The sequence below is a fragment of the Talpa occidentalis genome, unplaced genomic scaffold (genome assembly GCF_014898055.3).
Source record: "Talpa occidentalis isolate TD23 unplaced genomic scaffold, MPIMG_talOcc4v2.1 talOcc4.10, whole genome shotgun sequence".
Classification (NCBI taxonomy): Eukaryota; Metazoa; Chordata; class Mammalia; order Eulipotyphla; family Talpidae; genus Talpa; species Talpa occidentalis.
Window position 1 is genome coordinate 34379695 of NW_023600993.1, and position 23270 is coordinate 34402964.

The window sequence follows — 23270 nt, forward strand, 5'->3', positions numbered from 1 at the left end:
GGCGGATCCGCGAGGTCACGTGAGGGGCGGGGCGGGGAGACCCCTGCCAATCACGAGCTGGGGTGCGAGGGGCGAAGGGTCGTCATTGGCCGTCGGCCGGGAGACCCGGGCTCGGCTACCTGTTGCTAAGGGCTCCGGGGAGCGGCGCGCGGCGCGGGGCAGGCTCGTTCTCGCGAGAGCGGAGCTGCCTGTCCGGCCGTGGCTGTGGCGGCGGCTCCGGGGCGACATGGACGCTCACGAGGACTACGTTTGGCCGCGGGCTACCTCGGAGCTCATCCTTCTGCCGGTCACGGGCCTGGAGTGCGTGGGCGACCGGCTGTTGGCGGGTGAGGTTTGGCTTTAGGCGCGCGCTGGCCGGTGCAGACGCTGCGCCCGCCTGGGGTGGGCCGTAAGGACAAAGGGATGCCCCGAGGAGGAGGGCGGGCGGCGGGCGGGGGCCGGACAGGGGGTGCGGGGAGCCCAGTAGATGGCGGGAATGGGGCCGGGTCGGAGGGGCCCAAGGGACAAAAAGCTGATATGGCCGCCGAGGTCCTTCACGAACTGCAGCCGCTATGGAAAGGGCGGTTGTGCCCGCGGGAAGGTGCGGGGAATGGGAAGGAGGGGCGTGTGGCCCCACCGAGGTGCTGGCGGGAAGCGGGTGGGGGGGCGCCCTCCCCTAGCCGGAGGGGGAGGGGGAAGGGTGGAGGGGTACCCCCCCCCGGCTGGGGGGCCCAGAGGTGTGGTCTTTGGGGGGGTGGGGCCGGCAATCGCGGAGGTGTGGCCTCGGGGTGGGGGGCGGGTGAAGTACCTTTCTGCAAGGTGGATATGGAAGATTCTTTGAAGAGGATGGAATCGCGGGAAACCAGGGATGAGACTTTGCAGTGCTTGGGGAAGAGAGGGTTGAGGACCCCCCCCAAGGTTGTGGGGTCCAGGTGATCCTATGTCAGTGCCTCTCCAAGGAGTGTCCTGTCGAGCAGCACAGGCCAGCCCTGGGGAGTGAGAGGCCTGATAACGTTTCTGAGTTTCTTGAGGGTTCCTGAGGCAGTCACACCTTGAGTGGGCTGCTCCCAGTCCTACCAGAGGCAGGGATGTGTGTGTGTGTGTGTGTGTGTGTGTGTGTAGGAATATCCCAGTTTTGATCTGGTATGGAGACTCGGGAACGCTAGGATCTCAGGGTTTCTGCTCTGCTAAACTCCTAAGACCCCTGGGGGGAGGGGGGAAGCTAAGCAGAAACCCAAAGAAACACCAGAGTGAACAGGAGAAGAAAAGGATTGCGTTCTTGGCAGAGGGTAAGCATACCAAGGGCCTTGACGCTGGGAGATTTTGTTACTTTTGGGATAAGGAGGGAAGTTTTGTGAGGCTGGAGTAGGGGCAGGGCTTGGGAGAAGCAGCTGGAGAAATGAACACAGGCATATCATTTTAGGCCTTGATATGACTATGCCTCAAGGCGGTGGGAGGCACTGTTGAACAGTTTTAAGCAGGGGAATGATTTGGGTAATTAATTGTAAGTTAAAAAACTCTAAGTGAAATCACCTGCTCCTGTGACTTGCAAAGTGACTTTTCTAGTGCTTCATTTCTCAAATTCCATGTGTGTGCATTTAAACTTTGAATTCCCAGTCATGTTCTCCTGTGAGTTCCAGGCTTAAATAGGTGCCTACAAATTGAAATACTCTTACCACTTTCAGTGGTCCTCCCGAGCTCACAAGGTGGAACACCAGCCCCTCAGGTGCCCAAGCCTCACTCCCCATATCAGCCAGTCTGGTTGATTTTGACTTAATATATGAGACACCTCTCTATTTTTCTACCTTTATTGCCATCATTCAAGGCCATGCAGTTATGTCTCCCTGACCCCCCACTATAGCATTGTCTGTAGCCAATCCTTGTGTCCTTCATTTCCTATTCTATCCAGACTTGCTGTTTTCCCTGCCAAAAAAGGCTCATTTCCCGCTTGTCCCCTGCCTGCTCTTCCTCTAGCTAATTGCTAACATGCCTTTGGGGAGACCTCCCCTGACACTCTCCCATTCTGTTTAGAGTAGACCAGGGCCTCTCAGCTGGGCACTGGTGACATTTTGGATCAGGTACTTCTGTGTATGAAGGGTTGTTTGTGCATTTTTGCACTGTAGATGTTTAGCAGTATCCCTAGTCCCCACTCTACCAATAGTAGGTGCCCAGTGTGACAACTGAAAAATGTCTGCAAACTGATTCTCAGCCTTTGGCTAATAGCAAGTGTGAAAAATGCCTGCAGCCACTGCTAAATATATATATATTTTTTAAAGATTTATTTTTATTTATGCAAGAGCCAGGGTACAGTCCAGATGTGCAGGAGGGTGAGAGGATTCACCAGAGGCAGAGCGGGGAACAGAACAGGCAGACTGACGAAATACACTGCTGAGGGGAGCAGCGGGTGAGGCAGGAGAGGTCTGCCTCTCCATGTGGGTTGTTGCTCCGAGGCCGGCGGGATCGAACCGGCGCGGCAGAGCCTGAGGACAGCTTCACAGCGCTGCTTAACCGCTGAGCTTAACTGCCGAGCTTAACTGCCTGCGCCACCAGGGAGGCCCCCGCTGCTAAATATCTTATGGTGGGGAAGCTGCTCCTTGCTGAGAGCTAGTGGAATAGACTTTCCCATTTTATTTTTTTTCCCTACCCCTAATCCCTCTCCCATTTTATTTTAAAGCAGCCTATATGTTCTTTCCTGGAATTTACCAAAATTAAAATGGTGTAGTTTACTTGTGTGATGATATTTAGTGTTTGTCTAATCCATAGGAGCATAGTCTGTGCTTGTTTTATTCACTAATCCAGCATATAGTTTTTTGGTTTATAATCAATAGTGAACACATTTATAAAATATTGATTGAGATTGCTAGGACTAGCATGAGGGGCAATTATTATCATCTCAGGTTAACAGGTTACATTGTATAGCAAAGCAACCCTGGGGGGAATATTTATAAAATCTTTAGAAAATGAAGTCCACAGAATTTGGAGACAGAATTTGTGGGAAATTAAGAAGAGAAAGCTGTGTGCTCCTTGGTTTGGGGCTGGGGGATGGACAGAGGGTGGTAATGGTCATTTGGTATGGGGCATCTAGAGAAATTGAAGATGAGGTAGTAGAGTGGGAGGTGCCTATGGGGCAGCCAGAAGGCATCTGAGGGTCCATTTCTGGAGACATCTGGGTTGATATGGGTGAGTTCTGTTGCTGCCCAGAAAGCATGTGCGTAGTTATGTTGAAGGAGGTGCTGGACAAGCCTCAGGGAGCACCAGTATGTAGAGGAGGCACTGAGGAAAGGGGAGGAGAAAAATTAGGAGAATAGGTATCTTAGAAGAGAAAAAGTGTTTCCTTGGCCTATACTTATGCCTTTGTGGCTTGCCAGACTTTATACCCTTGATGTCTGTATCTCATCTCCTCCTCCCGAGGGTGTGATGTGCTGCTGCTCGGCTGAGGCTAAGTCTAGACTTCTATACCCTGGGGGAGGCTCCAGCTGGCCAATAACAGGGCCAAGGTCTCCAGCCTAAGCCTCTACCATTAAAGTGTGGCCTGCTTCTTTTAGTTCTCATCCATAATGAGCACACTCACATCTTATGAGATACAGGGAAGACTCACTGGAAATCAGGAGGGGTTCTGCTGCCACCCCAAGGTAGAAAGATTACTTCAGTGGGATACCCTCTTTGCTGGTTGGGGTGGCAGAGGCTTAAGTGGAAGAATGCAAGTAGAGGTAGACGAGGCTAAGGATTTGGGATCTAGAGCTGAGAGGATTCTTCTCTGAAGCATGACAGGTTAGGTGAGTCTGGGGAATTCATGATTGACTTGAATGTCAGGAGAGACTGATGAGGGGATTTGAAAATCTAGCTGAAACTGAGACCTACGATTTTCAAATCTTTAGGATTGTGTGTCCTAATACATTCAAAGGTATGCTGAGAATTTGCCCTGTTCCCTGTCTCTTCTCTCATGATGTCTTACATATCAATGTTAGATGAGGAGTTCTGGCCTCCCTGGTGGCGCAGTGGGTTGAGCGCAGCGCTGTGAAGCTGTCCACAGCCTCTGCAGCATGGTTTTGATTCCCAGCCGGCCAGGGAGATTCCCACATGCCACAGCAGACCTTTCCTGTCTTGCCTGCTGCTCCCCTCAGCAGTGTACATTGGTCCATCGGCCTGTTCTGCCCCCCACTCTGTCTCTGGTGAATCCTCTCACCCTCCTATGCCGCTGGCCTGTACCCCAGCTCTTATATAAAAATAAATCTTAAGGGCCTCCCCGGTGGCGCAGCGGTTGAGCGCTGGGTTGCGAAGCTGCCCGCGGCCTCTGCGGCGCCAGTTCGATCCCCGGCTGCTCCCCGGCCACCGGAGGAGGGTCCCACATGGCGCGCAGACCTCTCCTGCCGCCCGCTGCTCCCCTCAGCAGTGTACTTCGGTCCTTCTGCCTGCTCTGCTCCCCGCTCTGGCTCTGGTGAATTCTCTCACCCTCCCGCGCTTCTGACTGTACCCAGTGCTTGTATAAACAAAACAAACAAACAAATAAATAAATAAAAACATGCCTCTAAAAAAAAAAATAAATAAATCTTAAAAAAAAATAGATGAGGGGTTCTGATAGGACTTTTTTGCCTTTCTCTAGGTGAGGGGCCAGATGTCCTGGTGTACGGCTTGGATTTTGGAGGACATCTGCGGATGATGAAGCGAGTGCAGAACCTGCTTGGCCACTACCTTATCCATGGGTTCCGGGTTCGACCAGAGCCCAATGGAGACACTGACATAGAGGCTATGGTGGCTGTGTTTGGGAGCAAGGGACTCCGAATTGTGAAAATTAACTGGGGGCAGGGTCGCTTCCGGGAGCTCTGGCGCTCTGGCCTATGGAACATGTCTGACTGGATCTGGGATGCACGTTGGCTTGAGGGGAACATGGCCTTGGCTCTGGGCCACAACTCAGTGGTGCTATATGACCCTGTGGTAGGGTGTATCCTACAGGAGGTGCCCTGCACAGACAGATGCACCCTCTCCTCAGCCTGTCTGATCGGAGACACCTGGAAGGAGTTAACCATAGTAGCTGGTGCTGTTTCCAACCAACTTCTGGTCTGGTACCCAGCAACTGGTTTAACAGACAAACCTGTGGCCCCTGACCGAAGGGTCAGTGGGCATGTGGGTGTCATCTTCAGCATGTCATACCTGGAAAGTAAGGGCTTGCTGGCCACGGCTTCAGAAGATCGAAGTGTTCGCATCTGGAAGGTGGGTGATCTACGAGTGCCTGGGGGTCGGGTGCAGAATATTGGGCACTGCTTTGGGCACAGTGCCCGTGTGTGGCAGGTCAAGCTCCTAGAGAATTACCTTATCAGTGCAGGAGAGGACTGTGTCTGCTTGGTATGGAGCCACGAAGGTGAGATCCTCCAGGCCTTCCGGGGCCACCAGGGCCGTGGGATCCGGGCCATAGCTGCCCATGAGAGACAGGCCTGGGTGATCACTGGGGGCGATGACTCAGGCATCCGGCTGTGGCATCTGGTAGGACGTGGGTATCCAGGTTCGGGGGTCTCTGCTCTTTCCTTCAAATCCCGTAGCAGGCCAGGTGCCCTCAAGGCTGTGACACTGGCTGGCTCATGGCGACTTCTGGCGGTGACTGACACAGGGTCGTTGTACCTCTATGATCTCGAGGTCAAATGCTGGGAGCAGCTGCTGGAGGACAAGCGCTTTCAGTCCTACTGCCTCCTAGAGGCAGCCCCTGGCCCTGAGGGCTTTGGACTGTGTGCCATGGCCAACGGGGAGGGGTGTGTCAAAGTTGTCCCCATCAACACGCCAACTGCAGCCGTGGACCTGACCCTGTTCCCTGGGAAGGTGCACAGCCTGAGTTGGGCCCTGCGTGGCTATGAAGAGCTGCTTTTGCTGGCATCAGGCCCTGGTGGGGTGGTGGCTTGCCTGGAGATCTCAGCTGCGCCCTCTGGCAAGGCCATCTTTGTCAAGGAACGTTGCCGGTACCTGCTACCTCCAAGCAAGCAGAGATGGCACACATGCAGTGCCTTCCTACCCCCTGGTGACTTCCTGGTATGCGGGGACCGCCGCGGCTCTGTGTTGTTGTTCCCCTCTAGACCAGGTCTGCTCAAGGATCTTGGCATTGGAGGCAAAGCTGGGGCTGGTACTGGAGCACTTGGAGTGGGGAGTGGTAGTGGAGAGGGTGAGGATGCCTTGGCTGAGTGGGGCCCTGTATCCACCCTTCCTTCGCTGCATGGGAAGCAGGGTGTCACCTCAGTCACCTGCCACAGTGGCTATGTATACACTACAGGTCGTGATGGCACCTACTACCAGCTCTTTGTGCGAAGCGGCCAGCTCCACCCAGTCCTAAGGCAGAAGTCCTGTCGAGGCATGAACTGGGTGGCTGGGCTCCGCATTATGGCCGATGGGAGCATGGTCATCTTGGGTTTCCATGCCAATGAATTTGTTGTGTGGAGCCCCAGGTCGCATGAAAAGCTGCACATCATCAACTGTGGTGGAGGGCATCGGTCCTGGGCCTTCTCTGATACTGAGGCAGCTATGGCCTTTGCCTACCTCAAGGATGGGGACGTCATGCTGTACCGGGCTCTGGGTGGTTGCACCCGACCACATGTGATTCTCCGGGAGAGTCTGCATGGTCGCGAGATCACTTGTGTAAAGCGTGTGGGCACTATCACCCTGGGGCCTGAATATGGGGTGCCCAGCCTTATGCAGCCTGACCACTCGGAGCCCGGCAGCGAAGGACCCGGCCTGACTGACATTGTGATCACGTGCAGTGAGGACACGACTGTCTGTGTCCTGGCGCTCCCTACAGCCACTGGCTCGGCCCATGCGCTTACTGCTGTCTGTAACCATATTTCTTCTGTGCGTGCACTGGCTGTGTGGGGTGTTGGCACCCTAGGTAGCTCTCAGGATCCGCGGCCAGGCCTTACTGCTCATGTGGTATCTGCTGGGGGCCGGGCTGAGATGCACTGCTTCAGTATCATGGTCACTCCAGACCCCTGCACCCCAAGCCGCCTCGCCTGCCACGTCATGCACCTTTCATCCCACCGGCTAGATGAGTACTGGGACCGGCAGCGCAATCGGCACCGGATGGTCAAGGTGGACCCAGAGACCAGGTGATGTGCGCTGCCTGCCTGGGGCTTGAGGTGGGCACTTGTGGGGGGGGTGGGGCAAGCCTCTTACAGCTACTCCCAGGCTCCCCCTGATGGCTCTGTGTTGTCTCTGCAGGTACATGTCCCTGGCTGTGTGTGAGCTTGACCGGCCTGGCCTTGGCCCCCTTGTGGCTGCTGCCTGTAGTGACGGAGCCGTGAGGTGAGAACACAGTGCCTGGGGACCAGGAGACATAAGGTTGTTTAGAATGGGTTCTGAACAACTCCTGTGCCCCCAGGCTCTTTCTTTTACAGGATTCTGGGCGGAGGCTGCAGCTCTTAGCTGAAACTTTCCACCACAAGCGGTGTGTCCTCAAGGTCCACTCATTTACTCATGAAGCACCCAACCAGCGTCGGTGAGGAGAGCTATGTGATGGTCCAGCATGGGTTGGGTGGGGGCTCTTGTTCTTTTTCTCTCACTGACCTAGCTGCCTTTTTTTCTGGCTCCCAGGAGGATGTTTCTGTGCAGTGCAGCCACTGATGGCAGCTTGGCCTTCTGGGATCTCACCACTATACTGGATCATAGCTCTACTGCCTTGGAGCCTCCAGCTGATCCTGGACTTCCCTATCGTGAGTGGCTAGCATGCAACTGTCTTTCCCCTCCCACCTCTCACTTTGCCCTCACCTGTGTGGCACACTAAGCCCTGACAACCATCTTCTCCCTCCAGAGCTGGGCACCCCCTGCCTGACCCTCCAGGCTCACAGCTGTGGAGTCAACAGCCTGCATTCCTTGCCCACACGTGAGGGCCACCTAGTAGCCAGTGGCAGTGAAGACGGCTCCCTTCACATCTTTGTGCTTGCTGTGGAGATGCCAGAGCTGGAAGAGGCTGTAGGGGGTGCTGAGCTGGTGCCCCAGTTGCATGTGCTAGAGGAATACTCTGTTCCCTGTGCACATGCTGCCCATGTGACAGGCCTCAAGATCCTAAGTCCAAGCCTCATGGTTTCAGCCTCCATTGACCAACGGCTGACCTTTTGGCGTCTGGGGCATGGTGAACCCACCTTCATGAACAGTACAGTGTACCATGTACCAGACGTGGCTGACATGGACTGCTGGCCTGTGAGCCCCGAATTTGGCCACCGCTGTGCTCTTGGGGGCCAGGGGCTTGAGGTTTACAATTGGTATGACTGAGGTATCCCGTGGCAGCTGGCATCCTGGGCATGGGTCCTGCTCGTGGACAGAGGAGCAGGAGTAACTGTGCCTGTGCCCATCATGCTTTAAGGGAGGAGGAGGCAGCTGCAGGTCCCTGATTTCAGGGCAGGAGCTGGAGGTGAGTAGAGTGCTGCCTAGCCAACCAAGAATACGTCCCATCCCCTAGTTAGGACCAAGCTTTGAAACAAGCAATTTATTTTGGTTCCAGGTCTCTAGCAAAATCTGTGGGGTTTTTATTTTCCCTCAGTTGATGACTTTGTGGCTACTCCCAGATACTGGGGCCTCTGTGGCCTTAGATGTGGCTCAGTGGAGGTAGACCCAGCAGGGCCAGGCCAGTGTGGAGCACTTCACGCACAGCTTGTAGAAGCTGCAGACGGGCAAACATTTGACCAAACAGGTGTGGTTGAGGCTCCTGGAGAAGAAAAGTATCCTGCTGGTCTCATCCCTTTGCTTCCCCCCGCACCCCACCCCCTTCCTTCTGCTGTGTGCTTGCTTACCCCTAGGATGTGTACACGGTTATAGTATGAGCTGAAATCCATGCTGAGCTGCACCAAGAACTTGCACACCTAGAGAGAGAAACTGAGTTACTGGCCTGTCTCTTTGTTGTTGTGCTCCAGACCATAATAAAGACTAGAACATGCAGTGTTTGTTCTGGTTTTCTCTGCCTCACCATCTCTGTGCGTGTAGTAACGTGGCGCCCTGGGGCTGTGCAGGCCAGGGCTGCTGTCTGGTTCAGCAGGTCTGGGAAGGGGAGGACACTGTTGAAGAGCAGCAACCACTCACCCTGTGGGGAGAAGGGTGCTGGGAGGGAAGAGTTCACGTCTCCTGCATGTACTAGCTGCCCGCGAGGGGCACTTACCTCGTCATGCAGCAGTGAGAAGTCCAGGCTGCTCACGGGTGGAAAAGAAGGGTAGAGACCTTGTTCCTTGCTGTGCTTGTAACTCTCAAAGAGTGTGGCGAGACGAGCACAGTTATACATGACAAAGGTGCCGCTCTTAGTGCCCTTTGTGGAAATGCTGCTGTCAGCCAGGGCCAGGAGGAGCTAGGGAAGGGAGGCATAGCTGCAGGAAGGGAGGACAGCCACCATGCACCAGCCACCTGCCCTGGTCCTGTGGGGCGCCTTGGCTCACCTGACTCTGTGGGGCAGTGCTGAGCATCTCAAATTTGATGGTTGCCACAGAGAGAACCCTGAAGATTTCTGTCCATGCTGGGTCTGAGGGAGTATAGGTAGGTCGGTCATTCTTTGGGCAGGGGCGCAAATGACCTGCCCCCACCCAAATTAGAGCCAGGTCTCCCAGGCACACCTTGCGCTATGTCCATGCCATGCTTCAGTGCTGAGGCTTTACACACCTGGGCGTGTCGGAGCCTGCATTTTGGAAAAGAATGAGAGAAGGGGGGCCTCCCTGGTGGCGCAAGGGGTTGTTTCAGCACTATGAAGCTATCACCAGGCACTGCAGCCAGAGAGCTACCCACATGGCGTAGCAGACCTCGCCTCACCTGCTGTTCCCCTCAGCAGTGCATTTCAATCAGTCCGCCTGTTCTGTCCCCACCCCCACCCCCGCCACACACACACACACCTCTGGCCTACATCCCAAATCTTGTGAGCATAAATAAATAATTTTTTTTTTTTTAAAAGAGAAGGGACAGGGGTCAGGGCCCCCCACCCCCACCTCAGCTACCCAGGCTTGGTGGCCTGCCTTCCAGCTCACTTACTCATAGTACTCAGGGGCAGTCAGGGTACCAGGTGCATGAGGTACTTTCACTGGACCACAGACCACGTGCTTCTGTCAGGAAGATAGCAGTGGCTCAGCCAGGTAGTGATAGTCTCCACAATAAACCCCCCACCACAAGGGCCTCCCTTGTGGTGCATGGGTTAAGTCTCAGCACTATCAAGCTTATTGCCAATCACTGCTGCACGAGTTCAATCCCTCACCAGGGAGCTACCCACATGGCACAGCAGACCTGTCTCGCCAGCTGCTCCCCTCAGCAGTGTATTTCAGTAGATCCGCCTATTCTGCTCCCCACTCTGTCTCTGGTGACTCCTCTCACCCCTGCCCTCCACCTCTGGCCTGTACCCCAGTTCTTGTATGCATAAATAAATCTCAAAAAAAAAAAAAACAAACATGGGCCTCCCCAGTGGCGCAGCGGTTGAGCGCTGGGTTGTGAAGCTGCCCGCAGCCTCTGCAGCGCCAGTTCGATCCCCGGCTACTCCCCGGCCACCGGAGGAGGGTCCCGCATGGCGCGCAGACCTCTCCTGCCGCCCGCTGCTCCCCTCAGCAGTGTGCTTCGGTCGTTCTGCCTGCTCTGCTCCCCGCTCTGGCTCTGGTGAATTCTCTCACCCTCCCACGCTTCTGACTGTACCCAGTGCTTGTATAAAAAAAAAAAAAAAATCTAATAAATAAATCTTTAAAAAAAAAAAGAAGAAAAAAAACCCCAAACCTCTACCCACCTTAAGGAACCTAAGTCAGGTGCTTGAACTTTATCATCAGGTTTAGGGCCTCCCTCCTAATTTCAGTCCCTCATCCCTCAGAACATGTCCAGCCTGTTCAACCTCTTCCATGTCCTCTGGGTTGTGCCTTCAGAGCCTGCCCTCTCCTAGGCCTCTGTACCTGCTGCATGTGTCCATTCACCAAACCTAACATTTCACCCATGGTCAAGTGTCACCTAGACTGGCTGCTAAGATCCCTTGGATGGGTTTTCAAGGGCACTCTGAAGTTCCACTGGGGACTCCGCCATCTCTAACCGACCTGTATGAGAGGAGCCTGGTCATCTAGCTTCCACCAAAGCAAGTCCAACTTTTGTTGCTGGAACTCCTCCTCACAGTTCACCACATGAACAACCATGCAGCTGTCTGTACCAGCATCTGGGGCTGCAGCCTATGGGGAATGAGGACAGTCACTGCAGGGAAACTTTTACAGAGGCCTAAGGGATGAGGAGTCAGTCACTAACCAGGCCTTGGGAGGTGTCCTCATGCCAGTGCTGCACAGCCTCCTGCAGTTCAGCCAGCACAGAGAGCAGATCCTCAGTTACTGCAGAGAATGTAGGGCCCTGAGGCTAGGTGAGCGCCCAGACGCCCCACCTTCTTTCAGGCCCTGCTAAGCAAGAGGTCTTACCCAGACAATTCGTCAGGCTGGGGTCATAGCCAACTGTGCGTCCTCGTTCTTCTACCAGTTCTTTCAGACACACACTGCCCAGGGCACCTGGGGGCAAGGTTCCTCTGTCGCGGGCAGGGCTAAGCTCTGCAAGTGCTCGGGTCCTCAGGGCTTCAGAAGCAAACCTCTTCGAGGTAGTGGGCCAGTCCACCCGCAGTTGCTGCAGGAAGGTCACCATGCAAGGGTCCCGCACAGCGGGCACAAGGCGCACACACACCCTGCGAAGCGAAAGCAGCCACCTCAGCCTGGGCCAGCCCACCCTACCCTCTCTAGCCCCCAGGCCAATTTTAAAGGGCCGCGGGTTCTCGGCCTGCAACTGCCCCGCGTCCCTGCTCACCCGTGAGCGTTCAGCGCTCGCGCCAGGTGGTCGGCCACAAGCACAGCACGCAGTTGGCTCAGGCTGAGCACGCTGGGAGCGCCGCGCAGCGCCGGGCAGTGCAGGACGACGCGCGAGCACTGAGCGGCGGGCGCGGCGGGCGCGGCGTAGGCGGTTACGGCGCCGAGGACGCGCTCGAAAACAGCGGGCCGCTGCAGCTGGAGCGCCAGGCCCGCGGGGGTCGGCGCGCAACGCAGCACCGGGGCCACGCCGGGGCCCTGCAGGGCGGCCACCGCTCGGACCACGCGCTCGGGCACCTGTGGGTGGACAAGGGGGTGAACGGGATCTCAGTGACCCCCGCCCACGTCTCCCCGGCTCCCGCCTACCTGTCCGTCCCCGAAGCGCGCCTGGAGCGCGCGCCGCGGCGCTAGGAAGTCTCGAGCGCGCAGGTGGCGGGCGCGAGTCTCCTTGTACCACACTGGGCCGCCAGGCCCGAGAGCCGCATTCAGGGCCCCCAGCGTCTCCTCAACCCCAAGGCGCCTCGTCGCCATGGCGACCGGAAGGAGAGAGCGGAACCGGAAGCAATGTCGGGAGACCGAATTTCCGGGAGGCCGGAAGAGCGGGGCGGGGACTTGGCGGCGTTCCCTGAGTGGACAGGTGCGCCAGAGCCCCGCTTGCAGCAGTCAACCTATGACCCCCGCCCCGCCCTCCCCCCGCAGGGCCCTCCCCGCGCAGGGCCCTCCAGCTCTGCTCCGCCAGGAGTCCCATTCCCGGGGCTACTGTTCTTTCCGAGCCATCCGCTTCAACAAACAGGGAAAGCGTCCTCGCGATCACCTGATCGTGGGGCTCAGAGGGGGCCCTCTCTTCCTCGAAGTCTTATATAGCTTGTGATGTTTCATTTCCCGCATTTTACACGTGATAAAGACACCAAAAATTCTGAGTGAATTGTTACTGAAATAGAGCGGCTAACTTTAAGGCCACTTTCACAACCTACTAAAAAATTTTAAAAGTCGTGTCCTGGGCCTCCCTGGTGGTGCAAGGGGTTAAGCACCGCACTGCGAAGCAATCTGCAGCCTCTGCAGCACGAGTTCAATCCCCGCCGGCCAGGGAGCTACCCACATGGCGCAGCAGACCTCGCCTGACTCTCCCGCTGCTCCCCTCAGAAGTATATTTTGGTCAGTCTATGTGTTCTGTTCCCCACTCTGTCTCTGGTGGATCCTCTCACCCTCCCCCACCTCTGGCCTGTACCCCAGCTCTTGTATGCATAAATAAATCTTAAAAAAAAAAATAAAGAGTGTCCTGGGTCTTTAGGTTATTTGTAAGCATTTCCTCCTTTGAGGTATGGGCCATCTTTATTCCCGATTAGTGCCCACTCTGATGTAACTGCTGCTTTTCTTCTCTTGGGGAATTAGAACATGAGAGTTTCCAGAATTGCCAGCTTTCAATGCTTCTCCTTTAACCCGGTGTACTTTAACAGGGATCCTCCCGCTTCCTGGTCTAGGCAAGGAGCCATTATGGGCCAACTAAACAATGTGACTATGGAAAGCCCCAGCTAAAGGACAGCTCTTGGTCGGAATATCTCACTCCTCTACTAGCGCTTGCAGAAAGCACTTCTGACCCATGAAGACTCCCAACTGCTTTCACTTTAGTGTCATTCAAATCCCCTTTTTCTTTCTTTTAATGGAGATTAAATTTGAGGTATCAGAGCACAAACCCAGCATCTCTGCCCTGGAGCAGTGAGTACTCAGCAGCTCAGAAAGAGAGGGGTGAATCCTAGGGACAGGAAAATCTTGGCAAGACCCCTTTCTGAATTAGGACTGCAAGGCCCTACTGGGAGGCTCCGAAAGAGCACTGGGCGGACACGACATTCCCGATGGCTTCTTGGGTGCCCACTCAACGGGAGTGATCGTGTCATTCCAAAGCGCTTTCCATATCGCAGGCTTAACACCCGGGAAAAGCTGTTAATAGGGTCAGAAGCCCGAGGCCGACCTGGGGACTTCAGCTACTTTCGGTACCAGAAGACGGTTGGGGTGGTTTTTCCCCAGGAAGTGAAGGGCTATCTTTAGCGAGCTGCAGGCTGGGGCGGCCCTATGGGACTCACCGCCACTGCAGCCTTATTCGGAGGCCCGTCAGCCCTCCCTCGCCAATGCTACCCCGGTATTCAGAGATGGCCACCGCCCCGGCTCACCGACGTTCGCACCCGTCACTTCCAGCCTGAGGGCGCACCTGAGAGGGATGGAGACCAGAGCGACCCAATGAAGTATGTCTGGGGGATCAGGACTAGCCCACCCCATCTCGGCCGGGACGCTGCTCAGGCAGGAGAGCAGGGAACGAAATCCAAGCGCAGCTGGAATGCTCTGGAGACAACAGCTGCTTTTGGGATTCCGTTGCCCGCTGTCCAGCCATGGGGGGCGGGGGTACCGGAGGGAGGGTCGCTCGTCCTGGGGCCAGAACAGAAACCCCCACTCCCAGTCCCACGAGGCGGACACAGGATTAGGCGGTGAAACCGAGTCTAGTGGGAACGAGGCGCTCACCTGGGTCCCAAAACAATAGGAGGGGCGGTGGGACCTCCCCTGGGACCGGGTCCCGATCCGGATTAGATCCGCCGGGCAGGATTAGTCCTGTTGGTTGGTCACACGCAGCCAGGGCCACTGAAGCGGTGACGGTGGCGGGGCGGGCTTCGGGATCAGCCAAGAGGGAAGCGCACCCATGGGGTCGGAGAGGAAGTAAACCCGCGCGCCCGCCTCAGGGACACCCTCGCACCCCGGGCCCTTTGTCCGATGACGCTGCCAGCGCCCGGAGCGCTATGGGCCCAATGGGCCCACACGGCGGCGGCCCGACCCCCTGGAATCCACTGCGACCGTCCTCGGCTGTGCCGAGCCTCCCGCCCGCTGGTAGTAGACGCCACAACGGCCCCCCGAGGCCACAAGGTGGGCGCGCGGAGATGCCCGAACCCGGTACGGGCGCCAGCGACTCTCGTGCCAGGAGGCCCTCCGATTCGGCCGGAGACGGGGGGCGGGAAATTCTCCGGACGCAAGCTGATTGAGTGAGGACAGGGCGATGCTCCGGCCGCCGCCTAGTTCAGTGTCTGGTCCGGTTCGGCCCGGTCGGTCCCACCGGAACGGAGCTACAAGTCCCCCACCACGGCGTCCCCTTCCGCTTGCTCTGACTGCGGACTTGGAGCCATTTTAAGGAGCAGCCACCCGGACACGCCCACTCGCGCTCCTAAGAGGCCAATCCACGCGCGGCCACGCCCCGCGCGACGCGCGGAGGCGACGCCAACGGTCGCGCGGGTGACGGTTAGGGAGGGGCGTGATTCGGCGGCGAGCTGGGGAAACTCGACCCACCCGCCCCGCCCCCGGAACCTGACGCCCCAAAGGCTGGGATTAGGGGCTTGGAGACTGGCACCACGCCCTGGCCAGGTGTTCGGGACTGCACCAGGTGCGCGGCTGCCCCGCCCCCGGCCCCGTGAGCCCTGCGTAATGGCTGAGAGTCGGGGGCCCAGGTCGCGGCTGGGGCCCAGGCAGTGCCCTGAGGTCGGCCCGGCCACCAGGTGTCCGGCTCCCCCAGGACGGTCTGCGGGGGCCCAGGGCGGGCCGGGCGGCAGGTGCAGACATCAGAGCCGCGCTGGGGGACGCGCCCTCCTGGGACTTAAAGCTCCGGCCTGCTCCTGCGCCCGCGCCCGCGCCCGGGCTAGCGAGCTGCTCCTTGCCCTCCGGGACGCAGGGGGGCACTGCAGCTGCGCGGCGCTGGGCTCCGCTACAACCCCTTTGACCCTGCGCCGCTCCCGCTGCGCGCTGGTCAGCCATGGCTGCTGCTCTCCGGCTCCGCGGCGTGTTCCGATCGCGACCCACGTTGCGCTGTCGGCCCTCGGAGATGCTATGGTGAGCCCGGAGTCAGGGTCCTTGGCCATCCCGCCTTTTACGGCCGGCGACCTCCGGCCTCATTCCTCTGGCCCTCTAGACCCTGACCACAGCCCTCCGCAGGGTGCCACGGCGTGGGCATCGGCTCACGCCCGCCGATGATGAGCTGTATCAGCGGACGCGCATCTCTATGCTGCAGCGCGAGTCCCCGCACGCCATGTACATCGACAGCTACAACAACTGCGGCTTCACGATCAACGGGAATCGTGTGTTTGGGCCCTGCGCGCTGCTTCCGAACTCAGTGGTGCAGTGGAACGTGAGCCCTCCCTTGCGAGCAAACCGGGGCCCAGAGTCACAGGCCGGCCCTCTTTGATTTCATCCCCGGCATACATTCCCCTGTTGTTGAACAGGTGAGGGGGTTGTGGGCAGAACAGCGTGGGTCGTTTTAACCTGCTTGTTCCCCATACAGGTAGGATCCCACCAGGATATTACCGAAGAGAGCTTCTCCCTCTTCTGGATGCTAGAGCCTGGAATAGGTATCAAAGGAGAGGAGGGATGGCGTGCTCTAAACCCCAGAAATCCACCCCCACCCGACTCGACCTGTCTGTAGATTAGATTAGCCATGCTCATCCTTCCCTAGAAATTGTGGTGGTGGGCACTGGAGACCGGACTGAGCGGCTGCAATCCCAGGTGCTGCAAGCCATGAGGCAGAGGGGCATCGCTTTGGAGGTGCAGGACACGGTAAGTTCACCAGCTCCCAGGGAGGGGAGCCTATACCTAGCCCTACCCAAATTAATGGTAGCTTTCTTTTTGCAGCCCAATGCATGTGCCACTTTCAACTTCCTGTGTCACGAAGGCCGAGTGACAGGAGCTGCTCTCATTCCCCCACTGGGAGGGACTATGCTTACACCTCTGGCCCAAGATTCAGAATGCGCCAACAGGACCTGAGTGTGCCTTTTCAAGGAAGAACGGGGCACATTTTGCAGCGCCCAGGGGTCCCCAACACTTTCACTAGTCCCTTCCCTTTGGCACTATAACATTAGTCTTTCGCAAACTAATACTTGATCCACTTCACCCATTTTGTACTAGGTGTGTTGCTGGCCAGGGGCTGCTCTCTTAATGAACTTTTCGTAGGGGCTGTGAAGAAATCAAAGGGGTCATTTTTTCATCTAGGCTACTTGGGACTCCCATGGCTTCTTTGAAGCCAAGAGGCTGTATGTGCATTTGCTCCAAACTGCAGATCTTTCTACTTTAGCACATGAAGATTTGAGGAGGGACCTCAGAATTTTCTCCACAAAATCCTTTGTGGAGATTCATGCTAGAGAATAAGTATATACGTCTTAATTTGGTCCTGTGTGACCAAGCTTGGGGGTAGCAGGAGGCACTGAGGATTACAGTCTAAAGCCTTGTTCTGTGATTTCAGTGTGAACCTAGACTTGGCGAACCAGAGCTGATCAGAATTGGCTTGTGAGTTCTGGGACTTTTTGAACCTAAAAACCTTAACCTCAGGGCCCGAGGCTTCCCCTGTTATTAAGGGTGTTACATGCATCTGTGATGGTGGCAGCCACAGAGCCTTGCCTTCCCCTTATCCTAAAAAAAAAGTCAAGCATCACATTTTTTTCAAACTTTTATTGAAAAACCAGGGTGTGTGTGTGTGTGTGTGTGCGTGTGCGCGCGCGTGCTGTATCCCTTTTCAGAAAAGCCGTTTCTCATACCTGTAGACAGAAGGACCAGCTATGAGGTGAGGGCAGGAGAAGAGGCATGGCAGACACCACCCAGGGACAGAGGGGTAGAAGAGGGTCGGTTACTTACGAATGGAGGCCGTGGACACCACCTTCTACCTGAGCTGAGGATGTTCTCTTCTCAAACTTGAGTTCCCCAGAATACATCATGGCTCTGAAGAGAGGCAGATGTCAGATGTAGCTAACTGACCCTGGACCAAGCTGGCTCCTCATGTCCCAGCGCCCCAACCTTACCGGACTTGTGTCAAACTCTTGGCACCAATGTCCTGGCATGAGTGCTGGATGCCGGCAATCAGGTAGGGAACAAATTTGTGGATGGACCCTTTGTCTTGCACAGCCCCAGACACCCCCTGAGCTACTTTGATTTTGTCAGCTTCACTGCAGGGAGAGGCAAAAAACAAAAAAAGAGGTAAGATCAAAACACAGATGGTCAGGGCAAGGATAGATTGACATAATTGACCTTGCTGTCCCACCTGAAATATCGGTTCTGGCTGCTGAGATGTTTGTCCATGGCATCGAGAGACCCCATTCCACGGTATTTCTTTAGGCGAATCCCATCAGAGAAGAAATATTCTCCAGGGGCCTCAGTGGTAGCAGCCAGGAGGGAGCCCATCATGACTATGAACAGACAGAATGCTGGGGGCAGAACCTGTGTGGCAATGGAGGAGTCCCCCCAGTCTCTTAGGGTACTGGACCTCACCTGTGGAGGCCCCAAGGGCCAAAGCTTTGGCAATGTGGCCCACGTTTTGGATTCCTCCGTCAGCGATGACAGGAACACCAAAACGCCGTGCATATTCTGACACCTTATATACTGCTGTTGCTTGGGGCCGTCCACAGGCCAGCACTGTTGAAAGATGAACAGATGGATGGGTGGAGTCAGTGTGGATAGACAAGGGGCCCTGCGGCTACAACTCAGCACCTAGGAGCTCTCAGCTACAACTGCACCAGAACTGCAGCCTGGCTGAGGGTGGGTCATGTTTGGATGGCTGCTGGCCCACCTGCCTTGAACAAGACAAACAGCTGTGATGGCCTCCACTCGCCCTTGCGTGTGCACGTGCATGTATGCATGGCCCAGAGCAGCCTCAGGCACATGCAGTCAGCAGCCGGGAAAGCCCCGCCCAGCTGCTAGGTGGCACCGTGCAGTTAGTACCCAGAGACCCACCCTTTTTCTCCCTGTTTGGTGGGCAGCTCAGACAAGATCAGGACAGTGTTCTGTGGAAGTGGGGTTCACAGATGGTTCTGGAGCTGTGCCTACACTGCAGGAGATATGGGCAGAGCAGGGCCTACCTGGAGGAGGTGCCACCCTATAAGCACCCCAGGAAAAGTAGGGAGCTGTGTTCTTGAGCAGCCCCCAAAACCATGGTCTGTCATTGTTTGCCTGCCCACCCATCAGCACCACAAACCCCGGGAGCTACAGCTACAGTCAACCAAGCCAGCCGGGCAGTGGGCAGCTGGGCCGGGCCGCTGGGCCGGGCCGAACTTACTATAGCAGCCCGTGACAGTAGAAGGGCATTTGGGGCTGTGGGACTTTATGTCTGGAGGGATCTTGGGAGCCGCTAAATAAAAAAACAGACCAGAGTTTAGAGAGGGCGCAGAGCAGGAGCAAGGAGGCCAGGCTAGGCAAGGGGAGTGGCAGGTGAGGAATGACGAGAGCTCGTCTTGCTTCTGGGCAAGTCACCCATCCAGAGGGGCCCATTTGGCCCAGGGGCTGCCCCTTTGGAAGACTTAATATAGTCCCCATAAGAGCTCTTGGCTCTAGGGCACGTAGGGCTCAAAGCCCTGACAAAGGATCTTACCTTCCTGGGTGATACAGATGGAACCACTGCCCATGCCCACACGCAAAGCATCTACACCAGCATCAATGAGGTTCTTGGCCTGAGCAGCTGTGACCACTGCAGTGAGAAGAGGGAAATGATCACATGAAGGTCTAGGTGGGGACCTAGCTTCCTCACACTTTCCCCACATCCTTCAGAGCCCAGTCTTGTCTCACCATTTCCTCCGATAACTTGGAGACTGGGGTATTTCTCTTTGATGTACTTGATCATGTTGATCTGAAAAATGGAGTTTCCCTGGGAAGAGTCCTAGGCAGGGAAGACGTTCCAATGAGACTGGTATGGCAATTACACCCACCATCCCACCCTGCCTGTGTGTCAACTCACCAAAACCACTACGTCTACACCAGCCTGCGCTAATAAGTCTAGTCGATACTTGTCATCCTCATGAGTGCCAATAGCTGCTCCACATAGCAGCTGCTTTTTGGCATCTTTAGAGGCCAGTGGGTAATCACGGTTCTTCTTCAGGTCTGTCCGGGCAATGATGGCCACCAGCTCATCGTCTTCATTTACAATGGGCAACTTTCCTGGGGGCAGGACATGAATCAGGACCCTGGTCTTTCTTGGTTGCTTGACAATTCCTACCTCTATAACTTACCTTTTTTGCTGCGCTGCAGAATTTCATTTGCTTCCTTCAATGTGATGCCTGCAGGGGCTACCACCAAGTCTTCTCTCTTTGTCATGATCTAAGAAGGAGAGGAGCTGTGAGGCAGGGCCAATCAGAGAGCAGACCTCTCAACAGACTGCCTTAACTCAAGGTGAGTTTCCAAGGACCACCATATTCATGTAACCACATCCAAACCACCCTCCTCAAGGGAAGCCACAAGTTTCTGTAGCAATCTAGTGGGAAGAGAGTTGAGTAGAAAGGACAACATGGTACGCATTACACTGCGGAGAAAAAGAGGGCCATGCTGGAGCTGCGACTAGACATTAAAAGAGGATGCTGACATTGGTCCTTTATATTTCCCACTAGGGGCTGGGATTTGCGGCAGCAAAAAACAGTATGCACTAGCAAATATTGGCACAAAGTGTTTGATAAGGAAAGGATGTGGAAATTTCATGGAGCGGTTAGAAAGCTGGAAGGGTATTCATCTTTGCTAGAAAGCAGAGGCCCTCAGAGATGTCATTCAGCCAACAAAAACCTTCCTGTCATTAACCTGGACTACCAGAGTTTGGTTTTGCTCTGCTAGTAACACCCACCTCTTCCAAACAACGATCGTGCTCCTCCTCCTTGAGGAAATCAATATCCCTTGAGGAGATGATGCCCACCAGACGGCTCCCCATCCGGCCTGTGTCAGTGATGGGTATACCACAGAAGCCATGTCGGGCCTTAGCTTCAAACACATCCCGCACTCGATCCCTGGGGCTGAGGACCACAGGGTCCGTGATGAATCCCTGTTCATATTTCTGGAAATGATAGAAAGAAAGGGTGTTTCTGAACCACTTTCATCAGGCTCTTGGCATGAAGTCCAAGTCTGTGCCAACTTCCCCTTCAGCACTGCCACAAGACCAATGCACACCCAACACTTCAAACCCTAGGGTTAGGAGACATGGGTGGCTGTCAGCACTGTCCACCTGATGTTCTTCTATTGCCTTATGACATAGGGTATTGGATCTTATCAGGAATTCACAGTAGGAAGAAATGATCCTAAATTAGGAGCAGAAAAATTCCTTGCTCCCGTCCCACTCAATGTAATTCCCAGGAACTCTTGAACACAATCCATGCCCGTCTGACCTTCACTTTCCGAACTTCATTGGCCTGGAATTCAGGTGTACAGTTATGGTGAATGAAGCCAATACCACCAGTAAGCTGCAAGATAAATGGACAGAAAAGAGTTGACAAAGAATAAGAGAAGCATGATTGTATGCCTTTGAAAAGAGAGCTGGGCCTCTGCCCTCATACCCTGAGGAGCTCACCGCCATTGCTATGGCCATCCCAGCCTCTGTGACTGTGTCCATGGGTGAAGAAACCAGTGGAGTCTTCAGAGTGATCTTTTTGGTCAGAGCAGAAGTCAGGTCCTGGAAAATAAAGCCAACTAATGTGGGAAAGAATTATATATATTGCAGGGTGATGTCAGTTATCCCACAAAACAGGCGGCGCCCTGTATTACTTGCATGCCAGCAAGACCATTCCACAGAATCCACCCCCAAGCCCAATCTGGTGAGGTAGCCCAGAGACCAGGGGACAGCAGCATTCTTGGCCATACTCACCACCTGGTCTGCAGTGAAGTCGATGTACCCAGGGAGAATGAGAAAGTCACTATGGGGGAGGGGAGCGAATTGAGAGTAAGGCTCAGGCTTAGCGCAGCCTGAGAGTCCATCCTCAAAAATCACCTCATAAGGCATTTGGGCAGAGTGGCACTAGCCCATGTGTCACAGGCAGGGCAAAGGACAAAGTCGTGACGGTGGCAGGGGACCGTTTCTGCCACCTAGCTGTCATCGGCACCCTTGGCACCGACAACTCCATGTGCACAGAGAATGAAGTTTCAAGCCTGAAATCCCAAGCACTAAGATGCCTCCTCCATCCCACCCTTCAGTTCTGTAAAACGAACCGCAGAGATGTGCGGGGAATTTGCGGTAACTCTAGCCACGCCCGCACCCGTGCAGGCTCAATGGGGGTCCCATCCGCCCTGCCAGCCCATCGCACCGCCCCTCCTCGCCCAGGTGAGCCCGTTAGGCCCGCACTTGTAGGTGAGGCCGTCCCCGCAGTTGAACAGCTGCTGTGCGGTGAGCCCGTCGTCTGGCACGTAGGACGTGCCCCCGCTAATCAGGTAGTCGGCCATGGCCGGAACCGGGAAGAGCCGCGTGTCTCCGAGGACCGCGCCGCAGAGGCCTCTGCCGCCTGGGCCGCGCCAATATAAACCCGCGGATTAGCGTCACTGCGTCCTACGCATCGCTGACGTCAGGACGCAGCGCGCATGGGCGGTGCCTCCACCCCCGGGGCGGGGCTGCCTAGAGGGGAAGCGCATGCGCACAACACACCCTAACCATTTCACCGGGGAATTGGTTTCCGGTTGCTGCCCCTTCTGCACCTTAGCCCGTTTCAATTAATCTAAGTGATTGTGTTTCCACTGTCCCGCCAGACTCCTCCCAAATAAAGAGGCGTTGTTCACTAGCATGTTGAAAAGACGTGCTTGTCATTCTTAATAAACAACTAGATTAAGAATACATAAGAGAAACAGAGTGGTATCTTTATATGATACACAAGTGTATGTTACAAGAATTCCATCAGGCACAGGAGCCTCAGGTTTAAGGCCTCAATGTTAGGCCGGAAAAAAAAAAAAAAGGCATGGTAAAGTTTTTACTTTAACATCTAAAATGTCACTTGTCATAAAGGAGGGTGTAATAGAAATTGTCTTTAATAAATCATAATTAAAGTTCCCCTCATTTTCCTTCCATTAAGATGCTAAGTTTCTGTCTCAGCATGAAGAAAGAAAAGACCGCGGCTCCCCTGTAGTCAGCGAAGTCTGCCAGTGAGAGTGGAAGCCAGCTGGGGAAGATTCCATGGAGGGGCCATCCATCATTAATTCCACCTTTCTGAAGGAAGGGAAGGGGCCACATGTCTCCTAACAGTCCAAGCCCTTTCCTCAGATTCAAGACAAAAAAACAAAAAAGTCTGCCAGCAACTTTCTAGGACATCTGGCTCTCAGGAAATCCAGAGCCCCCATGGGCTGAGGAGTCTACCGCAGCAGGTTTATGAAGATGCATGGGGCAAGTTTCCTTTTACATTTTAAACAGAAGCAGCCTGAAAGGCTTCGTAACTACACCAATAAAAAAGAAAAGAAAAAATGGAGGCCTCTTCTTTAGTGTGAAAATAAGTCCTTTTTTCCTGGATGGTCTCCTTTGCACCATGGCTGAGGGATTTCAGTGCATGGTGTTTGCACTGGCCACAGCAATGGCCTCCTGAATTTCTCGTATCACCAGGATCCGAGTGAGCATCTGTCCCATCTGCTCTCTGCTGATAGGCTGAACTGAGTACCAGATTGGGCTGTTGGGGGCCACCACCGGCTCAGGCGTCAGGTAAAAGGTGTCATTCCGGCCTTTCACACTCTGGGGGCTGAAGAATACATTGGTAAAAGCAGGGTAAAACTACCACAATCTCAACTCTCCCACCCTCAATT

The 23270-nt window shown here is 55.3% G+C and overlaps 5 protein-coding genes across 11 annotated transcripts in view; 2 read left to right on the plus strand and 3 right to left on the minus strand.

Moving 5' to 3' along the window:
- Positions 1 to 163: 163 nt before the first annotated feature.
- On the plus strand, positions 164 to 9037 carry WDR6 (WD repeat domain 6). Its single transcript, XM_037528814.2, has 6 exons — positions 164 to 326; positions 4583 to 7061; positions 7174 to 7257; positions 7334 to 7450; positions 7546 to 7664; positions 7763 to 9037. The coding sequence occupies exons 1-6, from the start codon at positions 227 to 229 to the stop codon at positions 8221 to 8223; spliced, it is 3360 nt and encodes a 1119-aa protein (XP_037384711.1). The 5' UTR covers positions 164 to 226; the 3' UTR covers positions 8224 to 9037.
- Positions 8389 to 12317, minus strand: DALRD3 (DALR anticodon binding domain containing 3). 3 transcript variants are annotated; one of them, XM_037528825.2, is made up of 12 exons: positions 12099 to 12292; positions 11734 to 12029; positions 11358 to 11614; positions 11194 to 11273; positions 10992 to 11120; positions 9958 to 10028; positions 9549 to 9610; positions 9375 to 9457; positions 9104 to 9286; positions 8915 to 9028; positions 8742 to 8810; positions 8389 to 8656 (listed from the first exon to the last, which is right to left on the minus strand). In XM_037528825.2, the coding sequence occupies exons 1-12, from the start codon at positions 12261 to 12263 to the stop codon at positions 8537 to 8539; spliced, it is 1629 nt and encodes a 542-aa protein (XP_037384722.1). In that variant the 5' UTR covers positions 12264 to 12292; the 3' UTR covers positions 8389 to 8536. The 3 variants fall into 3 exon arrangements, with proteins under 3 accessions (XP_037384722.1, XP_037384719.1, XP_037384728.1); XM_037528822.2 differs by having other exon boundaries at positions 8557 to 8810; positions 12099 to 12310; XM_037528831.2 differs by lacking the exon at positions 8915 to 9028 and having other exon boundaries at positions 8557 to 8810; positions 12099 to 12317.
- Positions 12318 to 15050: 2733 nt separating this feature from the next.
- Positions 15051 to 21809, plus strand: NDUFAF3 (NADH:ubiquinone oxidoreductase complex assembly factor 3). Of its 2 annotated transcripts, none has more exons than XM_037520417.2 (5): positions 15051 to 15153; positions 15699 to 15891; positions 16045 to 16111; positions 16216 to 16316; positions 16392 to 21809. In XM_037520417.2, the coding sequence occupies exons 2-5, from the start codon at positions 15766 to 15768 to the stop codon at positions 16521 to 16523; spliced, it is 426 nt and encodes a 141-aa protein (XP_037376314.1). In that variant the 5' UTR covers positions 15051 to 15153; positions 15699 to 15765; the 3' UTR covers positions 16524 to 21809. The 2 variants fall into 2 exon arrangements, with proteins under 2 accessions (XP_037376314.1, XP_037376306.1); XM_037520409.2 differs by lacking the exon at positions 15051 to 15153 and adding an exon at positions 15493 to 15596.
- On the minus strand, positions 17190 to 22005 carry IMPDH2 (inosine monophosphate dehydrogenase 2). The gene is made up of 14 exons (XM_037528865.2): positions 21835 to 22005; positions 21361 to 21409; positions 21067 to 21168; positions 20885 to 20959; positions 20350 to 20556; positions 19748 to 19835; positions 19477 to 19676; positions 19308 to 19398; positions 19114 to 19209; positions 18018 to 18161; positions 17791 to 17935; positions 17552 to 17695; positions 17388 to 17471; positions 17190 to 17290 (listed from the first exon to the last, which is right to left on the minus strand). The coding sequence occupies exons 1-14, from the start codon at positions 21930 to 21932 to the stop codon at positions 17269 to 17271; spliced, it is 1545 nt and encodes a 514-aa protein (XP_037384762.1). The 5' UTR covers positions 21933 to 22005; the 3' UTR covers positions 17190 to 17268.
- A 262-nt stretch (positions 22006 to 22267) lies between these two features.
- The window catches only part of QRICH1 (glutamine rich 1), a 40129-nt gene continuing 39126 nt past the window's right edge, over positions 22268 to 23270 (minus strand). For all 4 annotated transcript variants that reach the window (XM_037528846.2, XM_054693940.1, XM_037528853.2 and 1 more), the window contains one exon: positions 22268 to 23206. In XM_037528846.2, the coding sequence (XP_037384743.1) occupies positions 23014 to 23206 (193 nt within the window). In that variant the 3' untranslated portion in view covers positions 22268 to 23013. The remainder of the gene's footprint in view (positions 23207 to 23270) is intronic.

Coding starts and splice junctions, on each gene's coding strand:
- DALRD3 (XM_037528822.2), bottom strand. CDS start 12,263: ATGGCGACGAGGCGCCTTGGGGTTGAGGAGACGCTGGGGGCCCTGAAT. Junction 11,121..11,193: donor AGGACACCTCCCAAGGCCTG/GTTAGTGACTGA, acceptor CATTCCCCATAG/GCTGCAGCCCCAGATGCTGG. Junction 9,029..9,103: donor TCTCACTGCTGCATGACGAG/GTAAGTGCCCCT, acceptor TTCTCCCCACAG/GGTGAGTGGTTGCTGCTCTT.
- NDUFAF3 (XM_037520409.2), top strand. CDS start 15,520: ATGGCTGCTGCTCTCCGGCTCCGCGGCGTGTTCCGATCGCGACCCACG. Junction 15,597..15,698: donor CGGCCCTCGGAGATGCTATG/GTGAGCCCGGAG, acceptor AGCCCTCCGCAG/GGTGCCACGGCGTGGGCATC. Junction 15,892..16,044: donor ACTCAGTGGTGCAGTGGAAC/GTGAGCCCTCCC, acceptor TTCCCCATACAG/GTAGGATCCCACCAGGATAT.
- IMPDH2 (XM_037528865.2), bottom strand. CDS start 21,932: ATGGCCGACTACCTGATTAGCGGGGGCACGTCCTACGTGCCAGACGAC. Junction 21,410..21,834: donor GGGGACGGCCTCACCTACAA/GTGCGGGCCTAA, acceptor CCTCCCCCATAG/TGACTTTCTCATTCTCCCTG. Junction 17,472..17,551: donor AAGAGTTTGACACAAGTCCG/GTAAGGTTGGGG, acceptor GCCTCTCTTCAG/AGCCATGATGTATTCTGGGG.
- WDR6 (XM_037528814.2), top strand. CDS start 227: ATGGACGCTCACGAGGACTACGTTTGGCCGCGGGCTACCTCGGAGCTC. Junction 327..4,582: donor GGGCGACCGGCTGTTGGCGG/GTGAGGTTTGGC, acceptor GCCTTTCTCTAG/GTGAGGGGCCAGATGTCCTG. Junction 7,665..7,762: donor TGATCCTGGACTTCCCTATC/GTGAGTGGCTAG, acceptor TTCTCCCTCCAG/AGCTGGGCACCCCCTGCCTG.